Source organism: Anomaloglossus baeobatrachus, chromosome 3, assembly GCF_048569485.1.
Source record: "Anomaloglossus baeobatrachus isolate aAnoBae1 chromosome 3, aAnoBae1.hap1, whole genome shotgun sequence".
In the NCBI taxonomy this organism is placed as follows: domain Eukaryota; kingdom Metazoa; phylum Chordata; class Amphibia; order Anura; family Aromobatidae; genus Anomaloglossus; species Anomaloglossus baeobatrachus.
In genome coordinates this window covers 439,334,633-439,348,512 of record NC_134355.1, presented here as the reverse complement: position 1 = coordinate 439,348,512, position 13,880 = coordinate 439,334,633, and the positions used below count along the sequence as shown (strand labels likewise).

General features: G+C 43.1%; 1 protein-coding gene across 1 annotated transcript in view; it reads left to right on the top strand.

Moving 5' to 3' along the window:
• Positions 1-13,880, top strand: part of LOC142297263 (uncharacterized) — a 307,434-nt gene that overhangs the window by 26,243 nt on the left and 267,311 nt on the right. Inside the window, 2 exon segments of the mRNA XM_075341518.1 lie at positions 8,466-8,585; positions 11,942-12,075. Coding sequence (XP_075197633.1) covers positions 8,466-8,585; positions 11,942-12,075 — 254 coding nt within the window.

The following is a 13,880-nucleotide window of genomic DNA, read 5'->3' as shown; positions in this document are numbered from 1 at the left end:
GCTCGGCTTACCTGCGGTGATGAAGTCCCGCCATCCCGACCTCAGCGCTGTCACTGTCCTCCATGGCCGCCGCTTGTCACATCACCTCTCGCTTCCGACCCGAGACTGACTAGCGGTGACGTCACGGGCCTCTCGCGATACTTGGTGTGAAGGCGCCGGTCATTGAACTCAGTGACAGGGGCTGTCAGTGTGCTGGAGATCAGCGCAGGTAGTGTACCTCGCTGACAGCAGCACTTGTCATCCTCTGCAGTGACCTGGGCTGACCCATTGATGTTAGCTCAGGTCACTGCACTGCTCTCCCAGCCAATGGGGAACATCCTGCTCTTCATTGATTGGGACAGTGTGGATCGTCATGGCAACCCCTTGGATTACACCAGACCTGGATTTGTTTTTCTTTCTAATAAATTGGTTAAAGAGGGAATGTTTTGGGGAGTGTTTTTTCAAATAAAAATGTGTTTGTCGTCTATTTTTTTTTATTACTGACTGGGTTGGTGATGTCGGGTATCTGATAGACGCCTGACCTCACCAACCCCAGGGCTTGATGCCAGGTGACATTACACATCTGGTATTAACCCCATATATTACCCCGTTTGCCACCGCACCAGGGCACGGGATGCGCTGGGGCGAAGCACCAGGATTGGCGCATCTACTGGATGCGCCACTTCTGGGGCGGCTGCGGCCTGCTATTTTTAGGCTGGGGAGAGTCCAATAACCATGGACCTCCTTAGTCTGAGAATATCAGACCCCAGCTGTCTGCTTTACCTTGGCTGGTGATCCAATTTTGGGGGGACCCCTACGTGTTTTTTTTTCTAAATTATTTATTTAATTTAAAATAACAGCGTGGGGTGCCCTCAGTTTTGGATTACCAGCCAAGGTGAGGTTGCCAGCTGTGGTCTGCAGGCTGCAGCCGTCTGCTTTACCCTAGCTGGCTACAAAAATAGGGGGAACCCTACGTCATTTTTTTTTTTCATTTTTTTGGCTAAATACAAAGCTAAGCACCCCTTAGTGCCACATGAAAGGCACCAAAGGGTGCAAAATTACAAAATGCAGGAGAGTGGGACATTATGTGTCTTTCTGCCATTATAATGACAGAAAAGACTGATATGAAGTGCACAAGCACAAGAAAATCACCAGAGCGCTCTACGCTGTGAAAAGCAGAAGAAAATGGCACTGGAGTGAACATGTGACCGCCTCATGTAGGATGAAGCTATGGATCCTGGGTAAATTTATGCATTTACCCTCATTAAGTTTTTTTGCAGTACACAAAAAAAAACGGAAGGAACACGGATGACAAACAGATGACATACGGACCGTCTACGGAACGAAAACGGATGCCACACGGATGCACCCGTGAAAAAAAACGGACTGTTTTTTACAGACCACAAAAATGGATCGGTCGTGTTAATGTAGCCTTATTCTGATCTGCCGTTTATAAACAGCAGGCAGAAATAAGTGAATAACGCCCCCCAGCGTCAGAAAATCTCCGGGGTTTCAGGGCTAGCTTAGACCCTGGAGATCATGATTCAGGACGGTTTTTCCGGTCCCCGCTCACGTGATCACCGGTATACACCGTACACCGATGATCACGTTACAGTAAATGACAGCGTCGGTAAAAAATTATTTATCTCCCATCTGGCATGAATAAACATTTCTCCACTTCTTCTCCACTTCTTCTCCACTTCTCCACTTCTTCTCCACTTTTTCTCCACTTTTTCTCCACTTCTTCTCCACTTTTTCTCCACTTTTTCTCCACTTTTTCTCCATTTTTTCTCCATTTTTTCTCCATTTTTTCTCCACTTTTTCTCTACTTTTTCTCCACTTTTTCTCCACTTTTTCTCCATTTTTTCTCCACTTTTTCTCCACTTTTTCTCCATTTTTTCTCCATTTTTTCTCCATTTTTTCTCCACTTTTTCTCTACTTTTTCTCCACTTTTTCTCCACTTTTTCTACATTTTTTCTCCACTTTTTCTCCACTTTTTCTCCATTTTATCTCCACTTTTTCTCCACTTTTTCTCCATTTTTTCTCCACTTTTTCTCCATTTTTTCTCCATTTTTTTCTCCATTTTTTCTCCACTTTTTCTACATTTTTTCTCCACTTTTTCTCCACTTTTTCTCCACTTTTTCTACATTTTTTCTCTACTTTTTCTCCACTTTTTCTCCACTTTTTCTAAATTTTTTCTCCATTTTTCTCCACTTTTTCTCCATTTTTTCTCCATTTTTTCTCCACTTTTTCTCCACTTTTTCTCCACTTTTTCTCCATTTTTTCTTCACTTTTTCTCCACTTTTTCTCCATATTTTCTCCACTTTTTCTCCACTTTTTCTCCACTTTTTCTCCATTTTTTCTCCACTTTTTCTTCACTTTTTCTCCACTTTTTCTCCATTTTTTCTCCACTTTTTCTCCACTTTTTCTCCACTTTTTCTCCACTTTTTCTCCATTTTTTCTCCACTTTTCTCCACTTTTTCTACATTTTTTCTCCACTTTTTCTCCACTTTTTCTCCACTTTTTCTCCATTCTTTTTCTATGGTCGGTCTACCCATTAGCTCTGCCATGCATAGTGTAGCTCTACACCTACTGCAAATGTTACTTTATGATTGACATCTCTTTCGTACCAGAGCTGTCTAAGCCTACTCTGACCCCATATTTGTCATTACTAAATTGTCCTTGTACTGTATTATGACATTTGTATCATGTGTTTCATTTCTTGCTGTGTTGCAATTTTTTTGCTGCATCCCAATTGTACCTCTACATTGTTCGAGTTTATGTTATTGTTCTCTCACTCTTATGTGATACTGATTATTGTCATTTTTCATGATTACATGCAGATAAGTCCAATCTGACGAAGGCTCAGGCCGAAACGTCATGTGTAACTTGTTTGGGACAAAAACATATATGCTTATGAAAATTTTTTTTTTCCTAATACGGACCAATAAAGAGTGATTTTGCATTACTATCCGTTGTGACTTACTGAGTTAGTCTGGGAGATTTAGAGTGCCGAGGTTACTCACTAATTTTATCTATTATTACCTCTGAGCACCTATATACCAGTGAGCAGAGCTTCCTCTACAGTAGTTCTCCTGATTAGGCATGCCCTTACCTCATGAGCAGGGCATTGCAGCTTTGGTAGCAACCATTACGACATGGACTCTGCTGCTGTGGACCCGGGGAGAGTGAGTGCAGATTCATTGCACCCACACTCCTCACATGAAGGGTCCGCACTCCTAGAAAATGGTGGATACGTTCCCTGAGTGTCTCCCCCCCATATTCTAGACGGTCCAGAGTCGTCGTGGGACCCCTTTATTTTTTTTCTTACAATAAATTGGTGAAAGAGGAAATGTTTTGGGGACTGTTTTTTCAAATAAATTTCTTTTGTCGATTTTTTGTTTTTGTTAGTACTGACAGTTTATGATGTTGGGTATCTAATAGACGCCATGACATCACAAACTGCTGGGCTTGATCTCAGGTGACTTTACAGCTAGTATCAACCCGATTTATTACCCCGTTTGCCACTGCACCAGGGCACGGGATGAGCTGGGGTGAAGCGCCAGGATTGGCGCATCTAGTGGATGCGCCACGTCTGGGGTGCCTGCGGCCTGCTATTTTTAGGCTGTGAAGGCCCAATAACTATGGACCTTCCCACCCTGAGAATACCAGACCACAGCTGTCCGCTTTACCTTGGCTGGTGATCCAATTTGGAGGGGACCCTACTTTTTTGTGTAGTTATTAATATTTATAAAATAATTATAAAAAAAGAGCCTGGGGGGACCTCCACATTGGATCCCCAACCACGGTAAAGCTGTCAGCTGTGGTTTTCAGGCTACAGACGTCTGCTTTACCCTAGCTGGCTATCAAAAATGGGGGGACCCAACGTCATTTTTTTTTTAACTATTTTTTAAATAGAAAAAATTAATGGGCTTCCCTGTATTTTGATTGCCAATCAAGGTAACGACAGGCAGATGGGGGTGGCAACCCATAGCTGTCTGCTTTATCTGCGCTGAGAATCAAAAATACTGCGGAGCGCTACGTCATTTTTTTAAAGATTTATTTTTACAACACTGTGATGTCCAGCAATCAAAATACAGGGAAGCCCATTTTGTTTTTAGTTATTTAAATAAATAATTAAAAAAATATATATGGGCTCCCGCTGCATTTTTTGTATTTCTAGCTAAGGGTAATCCAAGCAGCTACTGGCTGCTAACCCCCACTGCTTGGTGTTACCTTCACTGGCAATGGAAAATCCAGGGAAGTATTTTTTAATTTTTTGGCCAAAAAACTACAAAAAAAGGATGTGAGCTTCGCCATATTTTTGTATGCTAGCCAGGTATAGCAGGCAGGTGCTGGAAGAGTTGGATACAGCGCCAGAAGATGGTGCTTCTATGAAAGTGCCATTTTCTGAGGTGGCTGCAGACTGCAATTTGCAGCAGTGGGGCCCAGAAAGCTCAGGCCAACCTGTGCTGCGTATTCCAATCCCCAGCTGCCTAGATGTACCTGGCTGGACACAAAAATGGAGCGAAGCCTACGTCATTTGTTTTCTAATTATTTCATGAAATTCATGAAATAATAAAAAAAGGGCTTCCCTTTATTTTTGGTTCCCAGCCGGGTACAAATAGGCAACTGGGGGTTGGGGGCCGCCGTACCTGCCTGCTGTACCTGGCTAGCATACAAAAATATGGCGAAGCCCACATAATTTTTTCAGCAAAAAACTTCTACATACAGTCCTGGATGGAGTATGCTGAGTATGCTGAGCCTTGTAGTTCTGCAGCTGCTGTGTGTCTGTATGGAGAAGAGCAGACAGCAGCTGCAGAACTACAAGGCTCAGCATACTCCATCCAGGACTTTATGCAGAAGTTTTTTGCCCACCAAAAAAAATGACGTGGGCTTCGCCATATTTTTGTATTCTAGCCAGGTACAGCATGCAGCCACGGGCTGCCTCCAACCCCCAGTTGCCTATTTATACCCGGCTGGGAACCAAAAATATAGGGAAGCCCTTTTTTTTTAAATTATTTCACTTGTTTCATGAAATAAATAAAAAACAAATGACGTGGGCTTCGCCCCATTTTTGTGTCCAGCCGGGTACAACTAGGCAGCTGGGGATTGGAATCCGCAGCACAGGTTAGCCCGAGGTTTCTGGGCGCCTCTGCTGCGAATTTCAGTCCGCAGCCGTCCCAGAAAATGGCGCTCTCATAGAAGCGCCATCATCTGGCGCTGTATCCAACTCTTCCAACAGCCCTGGAGCCGGGTGGCTTGTTGGATAATCATGAGTTAATACTGGCTTTGTTTTACTAGCCAGTATTAAGCCAGAGATTCTTAATGTCAGGCACGTTTGACCCGGCTATTAAGAATCTCCAATAAAGGGTTAAAAAAAAGACACCACACAGAGAAAAAATACTTTAATAGAAATAAATACACAGACACATTAGAGACTCCATCTTTATTACCCTCTGTCAGCCCAATAAATCCCCAATAAACCAGCGCTGATAAGAGGTTTTTAATAGAGGCTTAAATTATAAGCAGCAATTTCAGCGTTCCAAGTGCCTTTAAATGAATTTGAAGAAACTGCACTTCAGGATTGTAGTGAGGATTGATGGGCTGGGGCACCTCATCCTCACTACAATCCTCACTAGTGTAGTAGTAGTGACGATTGTAGTGAGGATGAGGTGCACCAGCCCATCATGGGCTGGGGCACCTCATCCTCACTACAATCCTCACTACAATCGGGAAACAGCGTGCAGCCTTCACTCCGTGAGTGATCAGTGCTGCTAGCGGTAACAGCGGTAACGCTGACAGACGCGTTACCATAGCAACGGTGCTCCCAGAGCCGCGGTTAGCGGTGACGTCACCGCTAACTGCGTTGCTATGGCAACGGTTATCTCCGTTAATGACCGGCTGTGTCAGCCGGTCCCTAACGGAACGGGGAGTCGACCATGTGCTAGAGCATATCGCCGGTACACGGCGATACACAAATGTGCACCGTGTACCGGAGAGATGCACTCGCAGGTCCTACATGACGTGTCATAGTCATGTGACCAGTCTTTAGCCAATGAGATAATAGCCACGTGACTGGTCACATGGCTATTTTGACGTCACGATAGGTCCTGCTTCTCTGCTGGCAGTGCCGGTCACCGGGAGGATTCAGCGATCATCGGATGGAATAGCGTCAGGAGACAGAGTGCAGGAGGGATCGCGGGGACCGGTAAGTGTTATGGCAATGTTTATTAACTGTTTGTGTACATTTATCATGCATTTTTATGTGTTTGTGATTGCCTCCCGTTATAGCCTATTGGTTCTAGTTCGGTTCGTCGAACGTTCGACGAACCGAACTCGAACGGGACCCCCGTTCGGCGAACCGTCCTCGAGCCGAACCGCGACCGGTTCGCTCATCTCTAGTGCCCATACTTTCGCACCGGTCAAATTTTGTTTAAATGCGGATTGCACATTCTCTGTTAGTACAATAAACCTCATTTCAATCCAGATATATTACTCAGTCCATCAGTTATTAGATATATTAAACTGAAATAGCTGTTGCAAAAACCCAAATTGTTATGAAGAAAAAAGGTTAACATTAATAGGGGTGCCCAAACTTTTTTTTATATGACTGTATGGATTTACCTGCTCTTGTTTTAGTGGATGGGAGGGACAAACTTGTAACATGGGTAAAAGAAAAGTGCTTTCAAGTGAAATAAGACACTATGGGCCTAATGCATCTTTTGTGATTTATGGGATTCACTTTTTTTTTGTCTTGTAGTATTCACTAACATTTTTGAACCAAATTCTTGAAAATAGCGCAGTAAATATAAGTTGCAAATTCCTGATTGGGTCAATTTCCAGTTTTGCATTTTCTTTTTTTCCTCTGCTTCATCTCAGAGCCATAAATTTTTAGTTTAAAAAATGTTTGATTGAAATTTTAACTTTAACAACATAAAATACACAGTTCAACACAGAATGATTTCCCCACACAGGGGGTCACAAGTTTTAAGGTTTATATTCTGACAAATAAGTACAAAGGAAAAGGAAAGAAAAAGAGAAAGGGAAAAAAGGAGGGAAGAGGTGTATCGTTGTCAAGGAAGAACATCCTGGTAGTTAGTATATTTGTACACTGTTTATCATTGAATTGTGGGATGAATTAAGCCTCTTAAATCAGTCAATAAGCAAAGGATACTCTGTGTATAACATTAGAGCCATAACTATTTTTCTGTCCACATAGACAAACGAGAGCTTGTTTTTTGTGGGACAAGTTGTACTTATGATGACACCATTCATTTTACAATGTAGTGCATTGGAAAACTGGAAAAAAAGTCCAAATTGGGCGAAATTGTAGAAAAGAAACACAATTCTGACAGTTTTTTGAGTATTATTTTTACAGTGTAGATTTTGTGGTAAAAATCACTTTGCATTAAGATTCTCCACATCCGTATGATTATGGCAAACCTAGTTAGTTATTTTAGTAGTGAAAATAAATCAGAAGTTTGTAAAAAAAAATGTGGGGAGTTGTGTCACCATTTTCCAAGACCCGTAACGTTTTAATTTTTCCTTTGATAGAGCGGTGTAATTACTTATTTTTTTGTGGGGCAAGTCAACATTTTTATTGCTACCATATTGGTGTAGATATGATACTAATTGGGATAATTAGTTTAAAATTTTGATAGATTGAACTTTTCTGAAAGCGGTGATATCAGATTTGTGTATTTCTTATTATTTTTATTTTTAATGAGGCAAAAGGATTGTGATTTGAACTTTTACTATTTTTTTATTTTTTCATAATACTTAAAACATTTTTTTTTACTTTTAATTCTTCTTAATATTCCCTCTAGAGGACTTGAAGCTGTGATCATCTGATTGCTTGCAACATATAGTAAAATTCACAGTCTCCTTTGAAGCTCAGCCACAGGCAAAGTTTCAAAGCAGTACTGGAATAACAAGCATGGAGGTCTTCTGCAGATTCCCTGCTTTCATAGCAACTAATCAGCAACCCGTGAACACATCATGCAAGCACTCATAGGTGCTTAAAATGGCACACCCTCATGCTGGCAAATGTTAATTTCGGCTATCAGAGTTTTACAGCAGCATTAGCTGGTCAACCACCGTGCTCGGAGCTTCACTCCACCTGCAATTGTTAGAGGCAGGTCCAGACTGCAATACACAGCCATTAGCTGTAGAGTATGGAGCGAGCTCACCTGTCAAACCACTCCATAGACTCACTTCCAACTTGCGCCATACATATACGGCGAATATCATGAGGAGGCTTAAAGTTGCAAAAATGAACCAAATTGAAGACTCCTGCAGCTTACTCTAATGAAGGGACTAAAGAAAGGCAGCAAACATTTTTTTGTAAATTTGTAAAAGTCGGATTTCATGAATTTTTAAAAAATATATTTTAGTTTAAAAACTGTACTGGTGAGTACTTGATCCTTAACCTCATTCACTAATATAAATGTGACATACTAAATGCCATTACAATTTTTTTTTAGCAATACATACCACCACTGTTTTCCCATCGTCAATTCCAAGCAGTAATGAAACGAATCCTACTATACCACCTACAATAACCACAAGCACAACATCAAGCACCCCGGGAAATGTCAATGTCTGTAAGTAATGAAGAAGTTGTCCATGTCACTAACCAATATACATTTTTTTGTAAGCTTTTTTATTCAACTACTTAAGCTATGGGGCATGAAAAAAGCCCAGACTAACAAAGTATATGAATCCCACAAAGAATTGTATTACAATGATGTGTAAACAAGGGACATAATAACAACAATATAAAAGCAAGTGCCATTATATATTGCAGGCACATTCAAAATCAGTATGCCAAACAGATTTATGTGCACTCTGTGCTAATTCTGAAATTGTAACAGTAATTGATGTAGTTATAAAGAATAAATAGTTAAACATGTCCCTAAAATAGAGCAACCAGTCACATTATAAAGAAAAAATATTAACTTAGGCCTGTGCCACACATCCGTGCCTCCGGCACGTGTTTGTCATTTTTTACACGTACCGGCGGCACGGAGACACTTTAACCAATGCTACCCTATTGTAGCAGGCACACACACGTAAAACCACACGGAACGTGTGTCCGTGTGCGTTTGTACGTGTGTGCGATTTTCAAAGCGCTGACATGTCCGGTTTTTCGCCGGCAGCACGGGTGTCACACGGCCCGCACCCGCACCACACGGGTGTAGTGTGGATGCGGTCCCGTGTGACACGCGCCGGAGAAAACACACATGTCAGTTAAAAAAAAAAAAAACATTAACTCACCTTCTCCAGCCCTCCTGTCTCTGCCGCTGCTGCCTCTTGCTGCCGACCGCCGCTCATTATTCTCATTGAATATTCACTTCACAGCCTGGCAGCAGCAGCAGCGGGGAGACGGGAGGGCTGGAGACCGAGGATCAGCACCACGGACAGCAGCGCGGACATCAGGAAGGACCAGGTGAGTATAATAATTACTGATTCTACGTGTGCTATCGCGGATAGCACACGTAGAACACACGTGTCACGCACGTACCAGAGACACGTACTTACCTGCACACAACACGCAGGGAAAATACGTGTCTCTCGGCACGTGCGTGAAATTCACGTGAGTGTGGCAGAGGCCTTAGAAGTACTTATTTGCACTTCTGCAGGCTGTGTGACATCCCAGCTGCCCCAACGCATATTTCGCCTTTTTTCAAACATTCATTCTCTATAAGGATGCCCAGCACTGTACTTGACATTTTTTGGAAGATCCAGCCTGTCTGGACCCTCACCGATTTGTAAGTTGGAGGAGCAGAAGGAAGTATCACTGTGCTGCCCGTTACAGGAAAAATACAAAAAATATTTGTATAATAAAAGGAGTGATTTTATTTCTATACATTTCAGGAGTCTGAGCCCCCTTCTTCAGGAAATAAATCACTCTGATGGGTGTGCATCAGAGGGATTCCTCTCCTGAAGAAGGGAGCTCAGACTCCTGAAATGATTAGTAAGTTATCACCTCTCCTTTAGATAGATGATAACTTGCTTTATTAGGACAACACCCTTAAGATTCCATGTAAGCCTACTGAAAAAGATATCCCATTTTAGAATTTTATGACAAATAACCAGCATATTCCATAACATTATGGTAAGACATTGTCTGACATTGTCTGACTACATCTGAATCTTTTATTAAAGTGAAATCTTTATAGATTTTTTACTATAACTATTATATACAGTGCCTACAAGAAGTATTCAACCCCCTGCAGATTTAGCAGGTTTACACATTCTGAATTATCTTGGCATTGTGACATTTGGACTGTAGATAAGCCTGGAAGTGTGAAATGCACTGCAGCAAAAACAGAATGTTATTTCTTTTTTTTTTTTTTTTTTTAAATTGTGAAAAGTTTATTCAGAGGGTCATTTATTATTCAACCCCTCAAACCACCAGAATTCTGTTTGGTTCCCCTAAAGTATTAAGAAGTATTTCAGGCACAAAGAACAATGAGCTTCACATGTTTGGATTAATTATCTTTTTTTTCCAGCCTTTTCTGACTAATTAAGACCCTCCCCAAACTTGTGAACAGCACTCATACTTGGTCAACATGGGAAAGACAAAGGAGCATTCCAAGGCCATCAGAGACAAGATTGTGGAGGGTCACAAGGCTGGCAAGGGGTACAAAACCCTTTCCAAGGAGTTGGGCCTACCTGTCTCCACTGTTGGGAGCATCATCCGGAAGTGGAAGGCTTATGGAACTACTGTTAGCCTTCCACGGCCTGGACAGCCTTTGAAAGTTTCAACCAGTGCCGAGGCCAGGCTTGTCCGAAGAGTCAAGGCTAACCCAAGGACAACAAGGAAGGAGCTCCGGGAAGATCTCATGGCAGTGGGGACATTGGTTTCAGTTAATACCATAAGTAACGTACTCCACCACAATGGTCTCCGTTCCAGACGAGCCCGTAAGGTACCTTTACTTTCAAAGCGTCATGTCAAGGCTCGTCTACAGTTTGCTCATGATCACTTGGAGGACTCTGAGACAGACTGGTTCAAGGTTCTCTGGTCTGATGAGACCAAGATCGATATCTTTGGTGCCAACCACACACATGACGTTTGGAGACTGGATGGCACTGCATACGACCCCAAGAATACCATCCCTACAGTCAAGCATGGTGGTGGCAGAATCATGCTGTGGGGCTGTTTCTCAGCCAAGGGGCCTGGCCATCTGATCCGCATCCATGGGAAGATGGATAGCACGGCCTACCTGGAGATTTTGGCCAAGAACCTCCGCTCCTCCATCAAGGATCTTAAGATGGGTCATCATTTCATCTTCCAACAAGACAACGACCCAAAGCACACAGCCAAGAAAACCAAGGCCTGGTTCAAGAGGGAAAAAATCAAGGTGTTGCAGTGGTGTAGTCAGTCTCCTGACCTTAACCCAATTGAAAACTTGTGGAAGGAGCTCAAGATTAAAGTCCACATGAGACACCCAAAGAACCTAGATAACTTGGAGAAGATCTGCATGGAGGAGTGGGCCAAGATAACTTCAGAGACCTGTGCTGGCCTGATCAGGTCTTATAAAAGACGATTATTAGCTGTAATTGCAAACAAGGGTTATTCCACAAAATATTAAACCTAGGGGTTGAATAATAATTGACCCACACTTTTATGTTGAAAATTTATTAAAATTTAACTGAGCAACATAACTTGTTGGTTTGTAAGATTTATGCATCTGTTAATAAATCCTGCTCTTGTTTGAAGTTTGCAGGCTCTAACTTATTTGCATCTTATCAAACCTGCTAAATCTGCAAGGGGTTGAAGACTACTTGTAGGCACTGTATACATACTTACTTGAAACCCATACACAGGCCATTTCTATTGGTTCTTCAGTTATTTTGTTACAATTATCTTTTGCTTTTTATAGAAAAGATCATAGGAAATATTAAAAAAAATATTCAAATTATTATTTTTGTTTGATATATATTTCCACTGCAGCCATTTCCCTTTTTCCATATGGAACAAGTGTAAGTGATGTCAACTACAACCGAAGAACAACAGACTTTACCTCTCCAGTCTTCCAGCCAAAAATCGGATTTCCTTTTGGAAGCAGTTTAAGAAACGTTGTCTATGTAAGTATAAATGGTTGGGATTAGAGCTGGGCGGACTAACATTAAACTGGGACCAGCGGGTCCCTGCTAAATTAAAAATAAAATCTTGATCCGGTACCCATATAAGTCTATGGGTACCAGAATCCAGTGATTAAAAACGTTGGTAAAAGGGATGGGGGGTAGGAGCGCGTGCAGTGTATTGACCAAAACTCTGTAATGGCGGCAAACTGCTTCCAGGTCATGCATTCCCTTCCGGAGCTGACAATTAACCCTCATTGAATATTCAATGCTTTCCCCACCCACTGGTGTGTGTAATTGGTTGCAGTTAGACACGCTCCAACCTGAGTGGCAGCATGTCAGCTGACTGCAACCAATCCCAAGCACAAGGATGGCCGGTGGGTGAGGAAAGCAGTGTAAATGTCTGTGGGTCAGTATCGTGGTATAAAAATAAATGAATAAATAAAATAATCAGCATAGGGTCCCCTGTATTCTGATACCAGAACAGATAACGTTCACAGTTACAGGCTGCAGCCCCCAGCTGTCGGGCTTTTTCTTGGCTGTGTATGAAAATAAGGCTGGAGTAACACCTGCAAGGGACTCGCACGACTCTAGCATTGCATCACCCGGTACGGCCTGATGCTCTCCGGACACAAGCATTCAGCTGCATAAAAATACATGCAGCCGACCCACTCCTGTCAGGAGAGTGTTCGGCCGTGCCAGTTGATGCTATGTGAGACTCATGAGAGTCCCTCACGAGTAGAGTTGAGCGCAGTTCGCGGTTCGTGGTTTTCCAGTTCTAGGCTCGAGTGATTTTGGGGGCTGTTCGAGATCGAACTAGAACTCGAGCTTTTTGCAAAAGCTCGATAGTTCTAGATACGTTCGAGAACGGTTCTAGCAGCAAAAAGCAGGGCTTTGTACAGCTACAGTGTGCAGGAGCCATCGCTGGCAGCCTGCCAGAAGCTGGTAACCAAGATAAACATCGGGTATCCAACCAAAGCGCTTTGGTTAGTAACCCGATGTTTATCCTAGTTACGTGCAGGAAGCCCACACTTCCCCGCTCAGCTTGCTCCGTCCCCTCCTGCCCGCAGCATGTACACATACACACACACACACACACACACACACACACATGGTCCCGCTCGGCTTACCTGCGGTGATGAAGTCCCGCCATCCCGACCTCAGCGCTGTCACTGTCCTCCATGGCCGCCGCTTGTCACATCACCTCTCGCTTCCGACCCGAGACTGACTAGCGGTGACGTCACGGGCCTCTCGCGATACTTGGTGTGAAGGCGCCGGTCATTGAACTCAGTGACAGGGGCTGTCAGTGTGCTGGAGATCAGCGCAGGTAGTGTACCTCGCTGACAGCAGAACTTGTCATCCCCTGCAGTGACCTGGGCTGACCCATTGATGTTAGCTCAGGTCACTGCATTGCTCTCCCAGCCAATGGGGAACATCCTGCTCTTCATTGACTGGGACAGTGTGGATCGTCATGGCAACCCCTTGGATTACACCAGACCTGGATTTGTTTTTCATTCTAATAAATTGGTTAAAGAGGGAATGTTTTGGGGAGTGTTTTTTCAAATAAAAATGTGTTTGTCGTCTATTTTTTTTTATTGCTGACTGGGTTGGTGATGTCGGGTATCTGATAGACGCCTGACCTCACCAACCCCAGGGCTTGATGCCAGGTGACATTACACATCTGGTATTAACCCCATATATTACCCCGTTTGCCACCGCACCAGGGCACGGGATGAGCTGGGGCGAAGCACCAGGATTGGCGCATCTAATGGATGCGCCACTTCTGGGGCGGCTGCGGCCTGCTATTT